At 37.5% G+C, this 21,505-nt stretch overlaps 1 protein-coding gene across 12 annotated transcripts in view; it reads left to right on the plus strand.

The window, feature by feature from the left end:
- NELL2 (neural EGFL like 2) overlaps positions 1-21,505 on the plus strand; it is a 457,071-nt gene that overhangs the window by 166,959 nt on the left and 268,607 nt on the right. For all 12 annotated transcript variants that reach the window (XM_081593579.1, XM_081593571.1, XM_081593572.1 and 9 more), the window contains 5 exons: positions 15,297-15,470; positions 15,557-15,653; positions 18,568-18,640; positions 18,811-18,893; positions 20,377-20,505. In XM_081593579.1, coding sequence (XP_081449705.1) covers positions 15,297-15,470; positions 15,557-15,653; positions 18,568-18,640; positions 18,811-18,893; positions 20,377-20,505 — 556 coding nt within the window. The remainder of the gene's footprint in view (positions 1-15,296; positions 15,471-15,556; positions 15,654-18,567; positions 18,641-18,810; positions 18,894-20,376; positions 20,506-21,505) is intronic.

Below are 21,505 nucleotides of genomic sequence, written 5' to 3' on the forward strand. Positions count from 1 at the left end.
TATTTCACTTATAAAGCCACTTAAGTATATGGAAAGTGAAGACACCATTGTGTTACTCTCTTGATATTATACATGCACACACACACATAAATGCCAATTCATACAAAACTATAATGATGTTTAATTTACTTACATGAATGTACATGGATTTTAAGAGATCACCAAGTACTTTCCTTCAGGCAGACATGATTTAAATCATTCTAACAGGTTAAAATACATTCAGAGCAGATGTTTTACTTTGAGATGTTTTGTCATTTTTTTCACAAAAGAGCTTGACTTAAGAAATCAAATTCAGAGGTTAAAAAATGATGCATAATGAACTTCTTAAAGTAAAATTAAGTTCTCAGTGTCTTATATACTTAAGGATCAAGTAACTAATTTAATGATTCCTCAATGAGTATATTATTCCCTTCCTGTCTATGCTCTACTTTTCTATGTGTATATATTTTTAGATCCTTTCAACTCAAAGTGGATGTTATGAGAATTTGATGTATAAAATGTAATTTCTATATGTTTTCAACCCTACTTGACCTAAATCAAGTCCCTTATGATTATATAGTGGAAGTGAGAAATAGATATAAGGGATTAGATCTGATAGACAGAGTGCCTGATGAACTATGGACAGAGGTTCCTGACATTGTACAAGAGACAGGGATCAAGACAATCCCCAAGAAAAGAAATGCAAAAAGAAAAATGGCTGTCTGAGGAGGCCTTACAAATAGTTGTGAAAAGAAGAGACGTGAAAAGAAAAGGAGAAAAGGAAATATACCCCCATTTGAATGCAGAATTCCAAAGAATAGCAAGGAGAGATAAGAAAGCCTTCCTCAACGATCAATGCAAAGAAAGAGAGGAAAACAATAGAATGGGAAAGACTAGAGATCTCTTCAAGAAAATTAGAGATACCAACGGAACATTTCATGCAAAGATGGGCTTGATAAAGGACAGAAGTGGTATGGACCTAACAGAAGCAGAAGATATTAAGGAGAGGAGGCAAGAATACACAGAAGAACTATACAAAAAAGAGCTTCACGACCCAGATAATCACGATGGTGTGATCACTCACCTAGAGCCAGACATCCTGGAATGTGAAGTCAAGTGGGCCTTAGGAAGCATCACTATGAACAATGCTAGTGGAGGTGATGGAATTCCAGTTGAGCTATTTCAAATCCTCAAAGTTGATGCTGTGAAAGGGCTGCACTCAATATGCCAGCGAATTTAGAAAACTCAGCAGTGGCCACAAGACTGGAAAAGGTACGTTTTCATTCCAATCCCAAAGAAAAGCAATGCCAAAGAAAGCTCAAACTACCACACAATTGCACTCATCTCACACGCTAGTAAAGTAATGCTCAAAATTCTCCAAGCCAGGCTTCAGCAATACGTCAACCATGAACTTCCAGATGTTCAAGCTGGTTTTAGAAAAGGCAGAGGAACCAGAGATCAAATTGTCAACATCCGCTGGATTATCGAAAAAGCAAGAGAGTTCCAGAAAAACATCTATTTCTGCTTAATTGACTATGCCAAAGCCTTTGACTGTGTGGTCACAATAAACTGTGCAAAATTCTGAAAGTAATGAGAATACCAGAGCACCTGACCTGCCTCTTGAAAAACCTGTATGAAGGTCAGGAAGCAACAGTTAGAACTGGACATGGAACAACAGACCGGTTAAATAGGAAAAGGAGTACGCCAAGGCTGTATATTGTCATCCTGCTTATTTAACTTATATGCAGAGTACATTATGAGAAATGCTGGGCTGGATAAAGCACAGGCTGGAATCAAGATTGCCGGGAGAAATACCAATAACCTCAAATATGCAGATGATACCACCCTTATGGCAGAAAGTGAAGAAGAACTAAAGAGCCTCTTGATTAAAGTGAAAGAGGAGAGTGAAAAAGTTGGATTAAAGCTCAACATTTGGAAAACTAAGATCATGGCATCTGGTCCCATCACTTCATGGCAAATAGTTGGGGAAACAGTGGAAACAGTGGCTGACTTTATTTTTGGGGGCTCCAAAATCACTGCAGATGGTGACTGCAGCCATGAAATTAAAAGACACTTCCTACTTGGAAGGAAAGGCATAACCAACCTAGACAGCATATTAAAAAGCAGAGACATTACTTTGCCAACAAAAGTCTGTCTAGTTAAGGCTATGGTTTTTCCAGTAGTCATGTATGGATGTGAGAGTTGGACTACAAAGAAAGCTGAGCGCTGAAGAATTGATGTTTTTGAACTGTGGTGTTGGAAAAGACTCTTGAGAGTCCCTTGGACTGCAAGGAGATCCAACCAGTCCATCCTAGAGGAGATCAATCCTGGGTGTTCATTGGAAGGACTGATGTTGAAGCTGAAACTCCAATATTTTGGCCACCTCATGCGAAGAGTTGACTCATTGGAAACTCATTGGAAAAGACCCTAATGCTGGGAAGGATTGGGGGCTGGAGGAGAAGGGGACGATAGAAGATGAGATGGCTGGATGGCATCACCGACTCGATGGACATGGGTTTGGGTGGACTCCAGGAGTTGCTGATGGACAGGGAGGCCTGGCATGCTGTGGTTCATGAGGTTACAAAGAGTCAGACACGACTTTGCGGCTAAACTGAACTGAACTGAAAGAACAGCAATCTTTCACAAATCCTTCCACAGATTACCAAAAGGGGAACACATTCTAGCACAGTTTATGAGGCAAAAACTAGACAAAGACATTACAACAAAGGGAAACTACAAATTAATTTATTTCATTAGAATAGATATAAGAAGCCTAAACAAATCTTGATGTTTTTAATTGATGCTTTTGAGCTGTGTTGTTGGAGAAGACTCTTGAAAGTCCCTTGAACTGCAACGAGATCAAACCAGTCAATCCATGGGGTTGCAAAGAGTCAGACACAACTGAGCAATTGAACTGAACTGAAACAAACATTAGCAAATATAATGTAATGATAGAAAAATTCTGGAGGGCTTACACTACCTTATGTAAATTATTATAAAACAATAGTAGTTAAAACTGTGTAAAGTTGGCACATGAGTAGAAACATGGAGTGATGGAACCATACAGATAATTTAAAAATAGGCTCATATATATCAGGTTCAGCGGATTATAGCAATTCTAAAAGAATATAATTGTTCTTTTCAAAAAATAGGGAGCATCTGTTAGACATTCATATAAGAAAAATACGATCTTTTCAGTGATTTTCAACTTATACTTATAACCTATCAGTATGAGACATGTCAACAAGATCCCCACTTGCCGAAAACTCAAGGCATCTGTTTGGAGACTGGATTCATTCCATTCCACTCCTGATGGCATCTCCAAAGCTTTTCTGCTTCTAGTCCTTGCTCCAAGATAGAAATGTTAATAATATCAGAAAGAAAGTTAGAAGAAGGTGCGTGCATGCTAAGTCGCTTCAGTTGAGTCCAATTCTTTGCAATCCCATTGACTCTAGCTCACCAGGTTCCCCAGTCGATGATATTCTCCAGGCAAGAATACTAGAGTGGGTTGCCGTGCCCTCCTCCAGGAGATCTTCCCAACCCAGAAATCGAACCCCACATCTCTTGCATCTCCTGCATTGACGGATGGGTTCTTTACCGCTAGTGCCACCTGGGAAGCCCAGTTAGAAGGATAACCATTTACTAACTCTCCAAGAGAGCTTACAATGAAGTATGGTAGATTGAGAAAGGGTCACCCTTTCCTTCTTTCTAAGACTTTTCCAATTCACTGTGTGTGCTTGCTCAGTCACTTCAGCCTCGTCCGACTCTTTCCAACTCTATGGATCGTAGCGTGCCCAGCTTCTCTGTCCGTGTGGATTCTCCAGTCAAGAATACTGGATGGGCTGCCATGCCCTCCTCCAGGTGATTTTCTTGACCCAGGGATAGAACCCATGTCTCCTGCATCTCCAGCATGGCAGGCAGATTCTTTACTGCTGAGCCACCAGGGAAGCCCCCTTCTAACTCTCTATCCCTTTATAATATATAACACTGTTCTAATTTCGGAAATTAGAACAACTCAGATCAACATGTTAGACACGAACATTTAAAGATTTGGTCATTTAAATATAAGCCACTAGTAGTTCTTTAAAAAGATTTTGAGGAGGGGTGTGATTGTGTGTGCACATGTACACAACTGTGAATTTAATAGCTTTGTGTATTTAACAGTTAAGTAATGAAATGCATTTGGTCCCAAGGGATTTATTAATTGAGATATCACTTCATTTGAATTAGAGGATGAATCTCCTATTGAAAAACTATTTTAAAAGGCCTATATAAAACATGGATTTCATGTTCCACTGAGTATATGTAATTGTACTTCTATAGAAAGGAACTGGAGTAAATTATCCCTAGATCTGTGAAACCATCTGTGATGAGTGTTAATGGTCAGGTTGAGTTCAGTTCAGTCACTCAGTCGTGTCCGACTCTTTGCGGCCCCATGAACTGCAGCACGCCAGGCCTCCCTGGTCATCACCAACTCTCGGAGTTTACCCAAACTCGTGTCCCTTGAGTCGGTGAGCCATCCAACCATCTGATACTCTGTCCCCAATCCTTCCCAGCATCAGGGTCTTTTCAATGAGTCAGCTCTTCACATCAGGTGGCCAAAGTATTGGAGTTTCAGCTTCAACATCAGTCCTTCCAATGAACACCCAGGACTGATCTCCTTTAGGATGGAATGGTTGGATCTCCTTGCAGTCCAAGGGACTCTCAAGAGTCTTCTCCAACACCACAGTTCAAAAGCATCAATTCTTCTGCGCTCAGCTTTCTTTATAGTCCAACTCTCACATCCATGCATGTGATGCTGTTCTTTATCCTTAAAATATTCAAAATAACTTAGTTCTATCCATCTGAGACTGGAGTAATGTTTGTGGGATGATTTTAACTATAATTCTCCTTCTTTTTAGGTTTAGTGTCCATAACCCTAACAAAGACCAACATACTAACTACATTTTAAATTGTGTTTCCACTCAGGACATTACTTCAGGAATTCACTTCTTTTGCACTATTACTTGTACCCTCTCTATTGGCTATTTCCACAAGCATATAAATACGCTACAATATTTAAAGTCTCAATAGCAAGCCAAACCTAGAACTCTCTATTGACTTTACCTATTCAACTAGTGCTCCTTTGTTCCCCTTTGTTTGTCTCCAGTTTTTCCTCCTCTCACTCTTCATTGAACCTATTCTAATGAGGCTTTGACTTTCTGCTTCATTGAAAATGTACTTGTCAAGATTCCTACTGATGTCCTTGCTGAAAAAATATATTCTTCAGTTCGGAGTCCTCATTCTTTGATTATTCTGTCCTTTCAAACTCTTTTCTTGAGCTCCCACTTTTCTGGTTTTACTTCCTGACTCTTTCCTCTTCACATCTCTGACATCTGGATGTAGATCTATTCTAAGTCATGATGTCCAGACTTCTTTTCACATACTCATTTAGTTCCTAAGTGATCTCATTCTGTCTAAGGGCTTTAAATCCCATCTCTATGTAACAGTGGGTTCTTAATTTTCTCATCTTGACCTTTGCCCTTGAGCTCCAGACTTGTATATGGAACAGCCCACCTGCATCTTCACTTGGATAAGTTGGAATATCAAGCTGTGCCATATCAGAAGTCAAACTTGTCTTCTTGCTTAAACTTACTCTTCATTCAGTGTTCCCCATCCTAGTAAATGGTAACTGCTTTCTTCTAGTTGTTCAGGCTAAAAACTTGGAAGTGTTTCTTGATTTCTCTCATACTGCACATTTAATCCTGAGAAAATCTTTTCACCATTTTCACCACCTTCCCTGGTCCAAGATACCCTTGACTTAACCCTTGTGGCCTCCCACCGTCCACATAGTTTATTCTAGAAACTGCAGCCAAATTTATTATATTAAAATCAATTTAAAAAACCTCTCCAGAAATCAAACTAATATTGTAAAGCAATCATCAATCAATTAAAAATAAATAAATATAATTTTAAAAAAACCTCTTAAAAAAAAAAGCCTCTTATAGTTTTCTATCCATGGTAGGCAAACTTATTTATTAGACTCTAAGGCCCTAAATGGTCTGCCACTCTGAGATCTATGCCTTTTGATCTAATTTTCTATTACTTTGACTCTACCTCTTTCCCCTCTAGCCACATAGGCATCAGTGACATTCCTTGAATTTGCTGGGAAGGCTCCTGCCTCAGGGTCACCATTCTTCAGGGTTTCACTAGATGTCACTTTTTCAGTGAGGCTTTGCTTGAACATCCTGTTTAAAATATCATCTTACCATACTCCTTATCCTCTTCTACTTTAATTTTCTTCATAGATTTTATCACCATGCAGCCTACTTATTTGGTATATTTTGTTAATTTAATTTGTTTTAATATAAATGTAATGAGGACTAGTATTTTTTTTTCTTGGTGAACCATGAACTTCCAGATGTTCAATCTGGTTTTAGAAAAGGCAGAGGAAACAGAGATCAAATTGCCAATATTCACTGGATCATCGAAAAAGCAAGAGAGTTCCAGAAAAACATCTATTTCTGCTTTATTGACTATGCTAAAGCCTTTGACTGTGTGGATCACAATAAACTGTGGAAAATTCTGAAAGAGATGGGAATACCAGAACACCTGACCTGCCTCTTGAGAAACCTATATGCAGGTCAGGAAGCAGCAGTTAGAACTGGACATGGAACAACAGACTGGTTCCAAATTGGGAAGGGAGTACGTCAAGGCTGTATATTGTCACCCTGCTTATTTAACTTATATGCAGAGTACATCATGAGAAACGCTGGGCTGGAAGAAGCACAAGCTGGAATCAAGATTGCTGGGAGAAATATCTATAACCTCAGATATGCAGATGACACCACCCTTATGGCAGAAAGTGAAGAAGAACTAAAGAGCCTCTTGATGAAAGTGAAAGAGGAGAGTGAAAAAGTTGGGTTAAAGCTCAACATTCAGAAAACTAAGATCATGGCATCTGGTCCCATCACTTCATGGGAAATAGATGGGGGAACAGTGGAAACAGTGTCAGGCTTTAATTTTTTGGGCTCCAAAATCACTGCTGATGGTGATTGCAGCCATGAAATTAAAAGACACTTACTCCTTGGAAGGAAGGTTATGGCCAACCTAGATAGCATATTTAAAATCAGAGACATTACTTTGCCAACAAAAGTCCGTCTAGTCAAGGCTATGTTTTTTCCAGTGGTCATGTATGGATGTGAGAGTTGGATGGTGAAGAAAGCTGAGCACTGCAGAATTGATGCTTTTGAACTGTGGTGTTAGAGAAGACTCTTGAGAGTCCCTTGGACTGCAAGGAGATCCAACCAGTCCATCCTAAAGAAGATCAGTCCTGGGTGTTCATTGGAAGGACTGATGTTGAAGCTGAAACTCCAATACTTTGGCCACCTCATGCGAAGAGTTGACTCATTGGAAAAGACCCTATTTCTGGGTAGGATTGGCGGCAGGAGGAGAAGGGGGCAACAGAAGATGAGATGGTTTGATGGCATCATTGACTCGATGGACATGGATTTGGGTAGACTCCAGGAGTTTGTGATGGACAGAGAGGCCTGGCGTGCTGCAATTCATGGAGTTGCAAAGAGTCGGACAGACTGAGTGACTGAACTGAACTGAACCTTCCTTTTATTTCTTTTTTTTTTCACTTGATTTTTTTAATTGAAAGATATTAGCTTTACAGGATTTTGTGGTTTTCTGTCATACATCAACAAGAATCAGCCATAGGTACACTCATGCCTCTCCCTCCCAAAACTCCCTCCCATCTCCCTTCCCATCCCAGTCTTCTAGATTGTCACAGAGCCCCTGCTTGAGTTCCCTGAGTCATACAGCAAATTCCCATTGTCTATCTATTTACATATGGTATTATAAATTTTCAGTTACTCTCTCCATACATCTCATACTTTATCTCTTTGGTTCACTTGTGTTTCCCCAGGACCTAGAACAGAGCCTAGGACAAGTAGGCATTCAGAAAATATTTGTTGGATGAATAAATGAGTGAGTGGTGAATGAATAGAACAAATCCCGTTGAAACGTGTATGCCATTTGAATCAGCAATTTCACTTGTAATAACTGTGCAGGTTTACAAAGAAACATGTACTTAAATATTCTTTATTAAGAATAAAAAGCTGGAAACAGTAATTGGAAATTGGATATTAAATAGATCATGGCACAGCTATACTATGAAATACTATGCTTTTATTAAAGAAGATGTGACTTTATTGGCTTGGAAAAATGTTCACAAGTGTATGGTTAAGTGACAAAGACTACAAAAGATACACACAAAAATATTAATGTTGGTTATCTCTTGCTGGCAAGACCATTAGAGATCTTTATTTTCTTTGTGTTTTGTGTATTTTCTGAATTTTTGTATAATTATAAACAATTATTTTATATCGTAAAAGTTGTATACATATATAGAATCAGGTTTTCAAATCTTTCACAAGTAACCATATTCTGCTTGGTCTTCCTATAAGACAGGATTGCTTAGGTTGGAGACCATGAATGGACCTCGTGGGATTGTGAACCCTTTGTAAAATCTGTAAGCCCAAGTTTTGACACAGTTGCATGTGTGCATTTTCAGATCATCAAAGGAGTCCATATTTCCCAGTTGATCCTCCTCAACCTTACAAGAGTTCATCCTGAGTTCATTCTCGATAAAGTAGGGAAGACTCATCTTTTTTGAGTTTGCCCCTTTTTTGAACCCTTTCTCTCCAGGATTTCAATAATTTCCACTGGGTTGGTCTCACTCACAGCTAAGTTAGTGGAGGTTTTGAGAGGGCCTAGCATTCAGTCATTACCCTTTATCCAGCAACCGTTCAATTCCTTGATTTTTGTAGATACCTGTGCTGTGTACTGAGTACCTACTTACTATCAGCGCTTTATCATATCTGTTCTTTCTCTATCTTTGTATAAGACCTTTCTCAAAGTGATTCTTACAAAATACACATGATGCCACAAAATTCTCCTCCCCTGCAGAATTATAGCCCAAAGTATTGTTTCTTAGCATTTTTTTGTGTCATGCTCCTCTCATCATTAGTAGTAACAAATTACCTCCATTATCCATTCTCTCTTTTATTTTATTGTAAACTCAGTTATGTGGGGTACTAAGATGGAGAGGTTTTTATTCACGTCATCATGTTTGATGCCAGGGCTTCAATCATGAATAAATTCCATTTGCTACTGCACTTTCCCCTTGGTGATATAATTTTGGCTTCTAGCTATATTATTCATGAAGTAGCTTTGTTACCCTCACAGATCTAGCTACATTGCTCTTCTTGCAGCAGGACTTTTATAGTAGTATTATTTTTAGTTTTGAAATGGCTAAACTTAATTTTTAGCTAATAATGTGTTTATGATTGAGGATCTTCAAGCTTCAGTGTTATTTGGCCTTATCATTGCCATATTCTCAATGTCCATAGTAAATATTTGCTGAAATAAATGAATGAATAAATCTTAGTTTAAAAACTATCTTCCCTTTGTGTTTCAATATAAGGAAGGTCTTTATTTCATAAAAATGAAATGATTGGCCTTAGGAAGTAAGAAATTATTGATCACCGGATGAATTCAAACAAATTGGATGACCCAAATGGGAATATCGTAGATGAAATGCAGATACCGTTATTTGGCTAGATTCTCATTAAATTTTTCTGTCTGATAGTCATATTTAAGTTAAATTCAGCCCTGAAAATTTGCTGATGTTTAGGTAACATGCATAAATATGTCATAGGAAACATAAATCATAACGTATATGGAGTGCTTTCTCAGGAACTGTGTAAATTAAGTACTTATAACTTATTTCATTTTCAAAATGACCATATAAAACCACAACTCTTATGACCCCTGTTTGATAGGGAAGGAAACTGAGGGTTGGAGATTTTTTACTTGCCCAGTTGTGAACTATGGAGACAGGATTTAGACTCTGAAGTCTTTGCTGCATTATACTGCCTTGTGGATGACCAAATACCATTAAAAACTAACAAAAATAGCATCAACATGATCCTAAGGAAGGATGTCAAAAGGTACACATTTTACTCCCGACTCTTCCATTTCACTCAGTACTTGAGGGAATCATTGGGAGAGGAGAGGTGAAACAGCCTTTTTCGTTCTAATAAATGAACACAGCTGCCTAATTTAAAATAATTTTGGCTCTACCACTGGACTTCATGTATCATATTTTACTGGTTATACTATTTAAGTTAAATTTAGATGTTGGTTAGTCTCTAAGTTGCGTCCAACTCTTTTGCAACACAATTGACTGTAGTCCACTGGCCTCCTCTCTCCATGGGATTTTACAGGCAAGAATATTGGAGTGAGTTGCCATTTCCTACTCCAGGAGATCTTCCTGACGCAGGGATTGAACCCGCATCTCCTGCTTTGCAGGTAGATTCTTTACCACTGAGCCACTGGCAAGTCCTTAGAGGCCCCCATAATACCAGTACTGTCAACTCAGTTTCTATGAGAGTGGATTCATCTTCTCTTTTTATCTGCAACTTATACCTCCTGATTTCTGCATTTTTTCAATTAAAAATTGTATACTTTCAAGCTGAATTTTATGTTAGAGAATTTTGTCTCAATAAAAATATTTTTTAAAATGTATTCAAATTGCTTGTTATTCACAGAATTGGTTATAAAAGGCTGGACTTTATAAATGATGCCTAATTAGGACTATTGATAGATAATAAAAATAGTTATCATTTATTGAGTTCTTTGTTTTTGATGCCACACTTTATATGGATTATGCCACTGAATCTTTATTTTACAGATGAGGGAACTGAGGCGGTGAGTGGTCAGGTCATGAGTGGTAGTGAGAGGTGGAACTGGGTTTTCAGTTCCAAATGCTGTGCGTATCAGTCTTTTGCAATTGTACCATTCATGAACCACACTAATAATATAGTTGACACTAGAAGTACTTATGGCTTTTCTTCAGGTAACTAATTTACAACTGAGTTGTAGCTTAATGTACTGAGATGATCTGATCATTTTTCTGTTTAGGTTTTAATTTAAGGCAGCAAAAGAATTCTCATTTCATGTTGTGTGTAACCTCTTTGTCAGTTGAGACATGACCTTATTTTTATCCTTTGATCTTGAGTTATGAAGGAGGTTGTTAAAATGAATGATGTCCTGCCACTGTTGCCTATTTCTCCATAGCCTAATCTTAGTTTATATTTCTGCCATTGCAAAGGATATTTGATTAACAAGGGCATAAATTATTATAAAGGATGAACTTTATTTCTGATTTTAGTTACCTCCCCAAATTATGAATGACAAATCAGGGAGACATGGTATGTTGAAATGTGACAAACTATCTTCTTAGAATTTAAAATGTAATTTTAATTTAAGGTAGTAAATGCTCATTAAATGTAAGAGGGAAAATAAAGCGCAATACAAAGAAAGTTAAAAATCATACATAATTCTAGCACTCAGTTGCTATTAAAAATGTTAATACATTTTATTCCAATTATGTATTTTCCCCATGCCACAGTTATAATGTACTAGTAGAAGTTCTTGCTTGTAAGGTAACTTTGGAGGTGGTGGGTAGGGAGGGCAGTTTACAGAACTGAAGCGGAAGGAAGCTGAGGCGCCAGAATTTGGAGCAGGCAATAAGCAAAGGTGCCCTGGCAGGCCATTAAACAGGAAGCAAGGTGCAGAGTGACCTTAATATAGCGATTGGGATGCTGTGTCCTACTGCAATGCAGGAGTCTCTCCTCCCTCTCTTCCTCGCTGTGCTTCATCCAGATTCCCAGTCACAAGGAAGAGTGTCAGATTGCTAGGATGTGTCATAGGACTGTCCTTGGCTGTACCACAGAGAGAAAGAGGGAGGATTTGACCTTTACTTCTTCTTTAAATTGATTTATTTCAATTGGAGGCTAATTACTTTTTGAAATGAAAAACATAGCCAATGTGTTTTGTGTGTGCTGAGTAGTGTTCTGAGTGATTTCTTAAATTGACTCATCCCAGTCCTCATGGAAGTCCTTTGAGACAAGTGCAGCTAGTATCCTTGTTTTCTAGTTGAGTAACTAGATGAGGCACAGAGAGATGGAATAGCTTACTGTAGCCAGGAGGGCTACCAGGATGTGAACTGGAGGCCAGGCTTTAGGATGTGGGTATTTAACCACACTGATCTGCTGAGGTGGTGGGAGTGGGGAGGAGGGCTTCCCACTTAGATGCCACCGAATGGAGGACAGGTGCAGTTTTGCAAATTAATAATATTTATTAAATACTCACCACATGCCAGACACACTTCTGTTTCATATCATTATTTATTTTTTTCTTCACTATATTTTTTTGTGTGTATTACATACCTGTTTCATTAAAAAACTTGAGTGAATGATGCAGATAAAAATGTAAGTTTTGGTAAAATATTTAATTTCTTAAGGGTTGTTCTTGTTTGTGGAGCATAGTGTCAGCCTCTGTGCTATTAGGGATAATTTTAGTGCCTCAAGTTTAGGAATTCAATACAGGTGCCAGTAGTATCTAGAGGAGGAGACCAGACCAACAGCAGTGGTAGAGTTCTTGCCTCTATGTGGTAAAAGAACAGAAGGTATATAACAGTAGGGCGATGTGTTTGCTGATGTTACTTTTTTTTAAATGCAAACACCTACTTATCATTATAGAATTCACTAGTTGAGTTGATTAAATAAAGAATACTTGTTTCCAAATAATAAAATAGAAAGGACTCTCTGGTTTCTTCTGTATCAAAAACCAAACAAGTTGGTCTTTTATTTATCCTTAATAATTTCTGCATATATTTTATATACTTGAATACTTAATTTTTTATCTTAACATAGAATTTTACTATATATGTGTGTAAGTAAGTATTACCTTACAGAAGAAGGAGAAACTTCAGGGTTATAAAAATATTTGAGAGAATCTTCACATCCTTTCCCCCAAATTGTACTCCCCTGAGGTAACTACTGTTAACATTTTGACATATATCCTTCTTGATTTTTTTTTTCTCCATACACACACAGTTTTGTCAAACTAAATGCGATTCTATACAGCCTTTATTAATATAATTAATAATTAACTATGGCATTGTTCATGTCAGAATTTCATCCTTTCAGAGGGTGGTACAGTGTTCTAGAATATGGATTCCCCTATGAGTGTATGTTGTGGTTGTTCAGTCATCCAGTCATGTCCGACTCTTTGCAACCGATGGATAGTTGGTATTTTATCGGATTTTTAGTGACAGTGACAGGACTGTCACTTTTTTTCTTCTCTACTCTCACCAGCCTTTGGTTTCCTTTGCTAGTTCTTCCTCAAAATGTTAATGTGTCATTAACCCTATTATAATTCCCTAGGTAATCCCAATGCCTTCATGGCCTTCAATATAGTTTATATGTCTATGACTCCCAATTCCTGTCTCCATATGAACCTGTCTTCATCTCAGCCTTGTGGATCTAGCTGTCCTCCGTGCACGTCCTCTTGAATGTCCATTAGGCACTTTAAACATAACATACATATGTTTGAAAGTTGATTCAGTTATCCTGTTCTTTCTTAATTTGAGAATGCCTTGATTTCTTCTTCATTTCTGAAAGATAATTTTGTTGGGTATATGATTCTAGGCTGATAGTTTTTTCTTTCTTCACGTGAATAATATTTTGCCACTTCCTTCTGGCTTTCATTGTTTATTTTAGGGAATTCATGACCATTATAATTTTTTTTTCTGTACATAATTGTCAATTTTTTTCTCACTACTTTCAATATTTTTTTCTTTATGTTTAGTTTTCAGAAGTTTAGTTCTGATCAGTATTTCTTTGAGTTTATCTTGTTTGGGGTTTGCACAGATTCTTGAATCTGTGAGTTTATATCTTTTACCAAATTTGGAGAGTTTTCAGCCATCATTTCTTCAAGAACTTTCAATTTCTCCTTCTTTCTCCTCTTTTATGGACTCTGATTATAAAAATGTTAGATCTTTTGTTTTAGTCTCCCAGGTCTCTGAGACTGTTCCTTTCTTTTCAGTCTATTTTCTCTCTACTGTTCAGATTGGATAATTTTTGCTCTATCTTCTAGTTACCTGATTCTTTTTTGATCCCCTCCATTGTTGCTGTTTAGCCCCTCTCTTGAATTTTTTATTTCAGTTATTGTATTTTTTCAGTTTTAAATTTTTCTTTGGTTCTTCTTTATTTGGTCCTTCTATTTCTTTGCTGAGGCTTCTTTTTTTTTTTTTTCATTTGTTCCAAATGTATTCAAATGTTTGTAGTTGCTCTTTATTATCAATGCTTATTTAAAATCTTTGTCAATTATTTTAACATCTCTATCATCTTGTGGTGTTGATATCTATTGATTGTCTTTTTACATTATATTTGAGATCTTTCTGCATCTTGGTATGACATTGATTTTTGATTGAAGCCTGGATATTTCTGTATCATATTTCCAAACTTGGATTGAAACCTAGTTATTTTTGTATAATGTTCTGAGACTTGGATCTCATTTAAGCTCCATATTTTATCAGGTTTTCTCTGACACTGCTCCGGCAGAGGCTGAGTGGGTGTCATCTTGTTACTTCCAGGTGGAACTAGAAATCCAGGTTCCCTACTTTTCTTCGGTTGACAGTTGAGATAGAACTTTTATTATTTCTGGATGGGGGAGTGGAATCTCCAACTCTCCCCATGGTCTCTACCAGACACTGTGGTAAGGATGCTGTCATTACTGCTGGGTGATGGTGAAAGTTCTGACTCTCGCTAGGCCTCCTCTGAGAGGGCAGTATGCTTTGTTACTAGGGGTGGAACATGGTCTCCGCTGATGCCATAGTTCATCTCATTAACCTTGGCTGATGGGGTTTAAATTCTTGGCTCTCTCTCCTTAACTTTTGCTGACACCACTCTGGCAGAGTTGTTGCTCACATGATTCCTACCTCAAAAGACTGGAAATCTAGCACTTAGCCTTTGCTGACATGTTTGGGGATAGAGTCACAGCTTTTCCTGTGATGCTTGGCTGGAATAGAGTGGTTGTTCTCTAAAAATGTTTCTCTTTATGGGCTTCTCCTTTTTTAGTATTTTAGCTAACACAAGTAGGCTTTTGGGAGGAATTATTTTGTCCACATCCATTGGTATTTTCAAGTTACTGATTTCTTCAGTTCCAAGACTGAGATATATGAGGCAAAAAGAATACCCAATACACTCACCACTCTGTTGTTACTTGGGCCCTGAGCTCCCTAGTGGTTTTTTTTTCCATCTCTCAGATTCTTCTTATTGCGTGTTTTATGATATACTGTTTAATTGTACTTACTGGGAGGAATAGGAAAAGTATGTCTATCCCATCTTTCTGGAGACAGAAGTTACGTCCATCTTTTTTGAACTTTGTTTTCAATGGGCCCCATGTGATTCTTCTCTGTGCAGGTACCTGGAACTGGAAAGCAGTGGCCATCGGAACGAAGTCAGACTTCACTACCGCTCCGGCAGCCACCACCCTCACACGGAAGTGTTTCCTTACATTTTGGCTGATGATAAGTGGCACAAGCTCTCCTTAGCCATCAGTGCCTCCCACTTGATTTTACATGTCGACTGTAATAAGTAAGTGAAGTGTTCTCAGTTCAGGAAACGGAAGATTCTAAGAAGTGACGGTTAAAACATATTACTTATCTGATGTTTTTTTGTAGAATATATGAAAGAGTTGTGGAAAAGCCTTCCACAGACTTGCCCCTGGGCACTTCATTTTGGCTGGGACAGAGAAATAATGCACATGGATATTTTAAGGTATCTTTTGACTAATATAAAATGTAAATACAAATGCTTTCTAATGAGCGTCTAATGAGTTTTGCTTTTTATAATGTAAGCAAAATAAATAGATTTGTATAGTTTTTTTCCTACTGGTATCTATTTCTGTTTTATTTTTTTAACACTGATGTTTTATTTAGCTGGTCAATTCTATTCTCTTATTTTTTTTCTGAATGAATGTGATCTTTAGATATGACAGAGATGATCAGTCTCTCAATGCTCAATCAGGGCAGTTAGCGTATTCTTGAAATTAGGCATTCAAAGTAATAAAAATCTAAAATGTTAATATACAAATAAACTCTTCACTTTTGAAATATAAATTTTGATGATACTTTTATAGGGATGTTAATAATAGAGATTTAAAACTTTTCAATATTCATTATTCATAGTCTCCTTGTACTTCTGAAAATGAGAAAGGAATACATATATTAATATATGCACAAATCTATCAAAGCTAGAAAGCAGTTATAATTTATATCTTTTTCTTGTTGTCTATTTAGAGATATAGTCCATAGAATTGCATCACAGGATCTAATGGACATCCCATTTAACTCTGTATTTTAAGGATGAGGAAATAAGGTCCAGAAAATTGCTTGACTACCAGGCCATAGTGTCGTTCATTTTCCTCCAGTGATTCTGACACTACCTATCATACAAAAGTTGTTTATTATAAGATGATAAGTGATGTGTCTAACTCATGGATTTCTAGGTAGAGAAAGTACAAGTAGCTTGAAAATTGTGTTCTAAGAAAGATTTGTAAACCTCGAAAGGTGTTTTTATTTACTTTATTAAAGAATATTTTTTTTTTTTGCTGGCAACGCAAGAGACTTTACTGAGAAGAGGTGCCCTGGCAGAGAGCATGAGCATAAGGGAAGCCAGGAGAACTGCTCTGCCACATGGCTCACAGTCTGCCACATGGCTCACAGTTTTGGGTTTTATGGTGATGGGATTAGTTTATTGGTTGTCTCTGACCAGTCATTCTGACTCAGGGTCTTTCCTGGTGGCACATGCATTACTCAACCAAGATGGATTATAGTGAGGAGGTGGGACATGTGGTATCTCCTTTTGACCTTTCCTGACTTCTAGGGTAGTCTGGTGGTTAAGAATCCATCTTCCAGTGCAGGGGACATAGGGTTCTGTCCCTGGTCATGGAACTGAGATCCCATACGCTCTGGGGCAACTAAGCCCAAGCACCGCAACTAAAGAGAAGCCCACATGCAGCAACCAAGACCCGAAGCAGCAAAATAAATAAATAAATAATTTTTTTTAAAAAGGTGTTTTTAAAACTTACTTAAACTGTTATCTGGAAACCAGGTGCTTTGAATATGTTATTTCATTTTATCTTAGTCTTGTTGCAGGGCCTTTAAAAAAAATCTCTTTTACACATGCATAAACCTGTTCAGAGAGGTTAAGTAACTTGTCCAAAGTCAGTCATAGGGATTTGATCCCGTGCTTACAAATCTTGAAAAATCAATGCTCTTTTCCCACATGTGTGTGCTAAGTCACTCAGTCGTGTCCGACTCTTTGCAACCCTCTGGACTGTGTGTGGCCCACAAGGCCCCTCCAGCCAAGAATACTAGAATGGGTTGCCATTTCCTTCTCCACTTTTTCCACATATAAAGGATAGCAAATTTGTGCTCCGGGTGTCGTTTCTCTTCTATTTAATCATGGCAGTCTTTCCCCTGGAGCCTGATGTGGCCGTAGAAACCTTCTCACACATCAGTTATGTGTACTTCTCTAGAGTTGGGCACTGCACCAACCATAGAACTGTACATGGTAGCCTTGCTTTCATTTTGATACTTTCAGATGATAGGAGATTGTTATATACAGTTTGCTTCCCTAATCCAAACCCCAAGCAAACAAAAGATCTAGCAATTGCCATGCAGTATACTTAAATATTTATAATTTAAACTGACACTCTTTTTGATTCATGCTATTAATCTGATTAAATGTGTAGAAGATATATAGGCCAGGATTTGACTGGTAAATCTTTGTATGTACATCAAAATTGTCTTAATAATATATTGGTACTCTGGTCTTGGTCACCTCTGTCATGAAATATTCTGTTTGCATTTTTCAAAGGGAGAAAGTGAAATATTAATTAAAATATATAAAGACGATGAAGAAAGAAAGTAGGGTGATGAATGTAAGGGACATCTAGAGTGTCTGATGAGGTCTCTACCTTTTGGATGTTGCTTTGAGAGTCTTGTGAACTGGAAGCTAATTATATCTTAATGAGGAAGGATGAATGTAAATTTCACATATAAATGTGTGATGTGAACTTCTGTGTAAAATACGTCATTTCAAGTTGGCATTTTAAAAAATTTCATGCTAAACTCTCTGTATTCCCAAGGACTCATTATTCGGTCTTGCTGTAGCTGTTTAATAAACCTCTTGTCCTTTCTAAATTGAAGAATTTACTTTAAAAGATACAACCGAGATGAGAAATACTCAAATAAGCGTTGTTCTTATGACTTAGTTTTTCTCTTTTCTTTTTGATGATTGTAGTTAACTGAAAATTGGTATCAGTTTTACTGTTGCTGAAACCTGAAGTGATTTTCAGGTTGATTTTTAAAGGTCATTTTCAAGCATTTCTTAAGGCTAACTAAAAATAGCTTCCCCAAACACACGACTATTGCCTCTTAATTATATCTTGACATTTAATCTTAAGGGTTTAAAAATATTATCAATAAGAAAGTACATGGGCAATCATCTATTTTGTCTGATGTTTTTCTTTCCCTTTGGTTTGAAGTCAAAGCCATGTATTCAAAAAGATTTTTTTCAGGGACTTGGGTTAGTCTATCTTGTAATGTTTCCCTTCATGAACTTGACTATTGAACATAATTTGGGCAGATGAAAGTAATACATCTTTTTCAAATTTTTTTGCACACAGGGTATAATGCAAGACGTGCAATTGCTTGTCATGCCCCAAGGATTTATTGCTCAGTGCCCAGATCTTAATCGCAGTAAGTCCATTAGTTCTCTCACTATGTAATGAAAAGTGTGCTTCTTGCTTAATATTGTCCACAATGTCAGTTTGCAATTGGAGTTCTTATGTATTAGTTGTCAGCATAGACTTAACCAGATTGAACTCCTTATAAATATAACTTGACCAATGCAGTGTTTGTGATTCTAGCCTGTCCAACGTGCAATGACTTTCACGGACTCGTGCAGAAAATCATGGAACTGCAGGACATTTTAGCCAAAACATCAGCCAAGGTAAAAGCTTCTTAGAAATAGAGTGTGGGGGAGTGGAGCTCAGAAATCCTTGAGGTTTCTTACTGTTTCTTTTATAACCACAGTTGTTCACCTTTGAGATTTTTCTTATCCCCTACTGTGTACTGGAACTGAATCAAAATCCCAGCTAAAGGAAGGGGCTTATAAATATTCAAACCCAAGCCATCTGTATAACAAATGACTCAGTAAATCAAGAATGAGGCAGATTACTTGGTTTTTACACTGCTTACTACAATAGGATTTATTGTTTAATTTAGTTTTTATTATTATTTAGTTTTTTGTTTTTTTTTTTTGCAAGGAAGGAGGCAAGAGGACATTGTAAAGAATATGGACCCTAGAATTAGTCAAGGAAATGGTCCCACAAAAGCTTTCTACCATTGTGTTACCATTATAGGCTCATTGGCTGTCTTAACCATGTGTCAAATTTACCTGTAGTTTCACCAGGCTATTGTCATGTTGTATAGCAGTTACTGATGACCTAAAAGTTATGTTGTGTATGGATTTGTTTCTAACAAATGTAAAGTCTAAAATTTACGTTTGCACTTGAGCAAACATAGCCATGAAATTAAACATTTTTTAAAATGGAAAATGCTTCTCTGTATTGTGTATGATGTGATTTTGACCTAGACTTCTTTTCTGTTTTATCATAAATCATACAGCATACTTTTCTCCGCTCCCCCTCCCCCCCACACAAAGTGAAGTGAAAGTCACTCAGTCCTATCTGACTCTTTGTGACCCCGTGGACTATACAGTCCATGGAATTCTCCAGGCCAGAATACTGGAACGGGCTGCCTTTCCCTTCTCCAGGGGATCTTCCCAACCCAGGGATTGAACCCAGGTCTCCTGCATTGCAGGAGGATTCTTTACCAGCTGAGCCACAAGGGAAGCCCCCCCTGCCACACATACACAAAGGCAGGAGGCAAATTTACTACAACGAGAAGAGGAGAAAAATCCTTTCTTTTAAATTAAAGGCTTAAGTCATTTGCAACAACATGGGTGAACCTAGAGATTATCATACTAAGTGAAGTAAGTCAGAAAGAGAAAAACAAATGCCATATGATTTCACTTATATGTGGAACATAAAATATGACAGAATGAACTTATCTATGAGACAGAAAAAGATTCACAGACATTAAGAACAGACTTGTGGTTGCTAAGGCAGAGGTGGTTGAGGGAGGCATGGACTGGGAGTTTGGGATTAGCAGATGCAAACTATTATATAATATACAGAATGGATAAACAATAAGGTCCTACTGTATGGCACAGGGAACTATATTCAATATCCTGTCATAAATCATAATGGAAACAAATATGAAGCCTTAAGTATATTTATAATAGATAGTTGATGAGCATAGCCATCATTAGTGCTATTCACCTAAAAAGCAGTCAGATGCCTGTTGGAGTGTTTTGCCTTTCTGCGTCGCTGGAATGCTGAACAATACAAACCCCTTCCTTTGTACCACAGCTGTCTCGAGCCGAGCAGCGAATGAACAGATTGGACCAGTGCTACTGTGAAAGGACTTGCACCATGAAGGGAACCACCTACCGAGAATTCGAGTCGTGGACTGACGGCTGTAAGAACTGCACATGCCTGGTATGGCTTCTGCTGGAGTTGAGACTAATAGAACTCAGATGCCCCTACTCTTTAAAAATGTATTAAACCAATGTCATCATGAAAATTTCAAGACCCATTTCCTCAAAACACACTAAAGTGCCAGCAAACCAGTCAAATCTAAAGAACTGTGTATTGTATTATTAAAGACAGTTTATAGCTTATAAAGATTATTGTGGTTTAAGAATGCTATAAAGTTTTAAGTTTATTGTCCACACGTGAAGTTAATAATTTAAATTGGGTCAGTAAAAGGATTCCCAGAAGACTCTATCCTGTTATCCTTAACTTTTCCAGGAATCTTCCCCTCATGTTTTTATTAATGCATTTTGATAAAACTAAATGAAATGCAACAGAAAATACTGTGACCAGATTTGGCTGTATAAATAAATAATGGAGTCTAAATAAGCTTTAAATATTTGCTAATACCATGGAATATAAACTATAGAGTTTAAATAAATATGATTTCTCTAATTGTTCACTAATTAGATCGAATGGTTAGAAAGTTTAGTTGCTCAGTCGTGTCCGACTCTTTGCGACCCCATGGACTGTAGCCTATCAGGCTCCTCCATCCATGGGATTTTCCAGGCAAGAGTACTGGAGTGCATTTCCATTTCCTTCTCCAGAGGATCTTCCCAACCCAGGGATCGAACCCGGGTCTCCCACAGTGTAGGCAGACGCTTTACCGTCTGAGCCAACAGGAAAGTCCCAAGGTAGAAGGTAGAATGGTTAATGTATTACTATTTCAAACATACAAGTTCATTTTCAAAGAAAAGTTCAAAATGAGTTTGGTTTTGAACGTTTAAACTCCACATGAATTATTTGTGAAAACTGAATGGCTGGAAAGAATCAGAGGTCTAAAACATTTTTTCCCAAGTTCATCTAGTTTACTCAAAAGTAGGACATCATGATGTTAAGAAGCTCAAAGTTAGTGGTGAAATAACTGTCCATGTACATGTGTATGTGCAGGCTTTGATTTCTATTT

This window comes from Giraffa tippelskirchi, chromosome 4, assembly GCF_054371585.1.
Source record: "Giraffa tippelskirchi isolate mGirTip1 chromosome 4, T2T-mGirTip1v1.2.pri, whole genome shotgun sequence".
NCBI classification, from domain to species: Eukaryota; Metazoa; Chordata; class Mammalia; order Artiodactyla; family Giraffidae; genus Giraffa; species Giraffa tippelskirchi.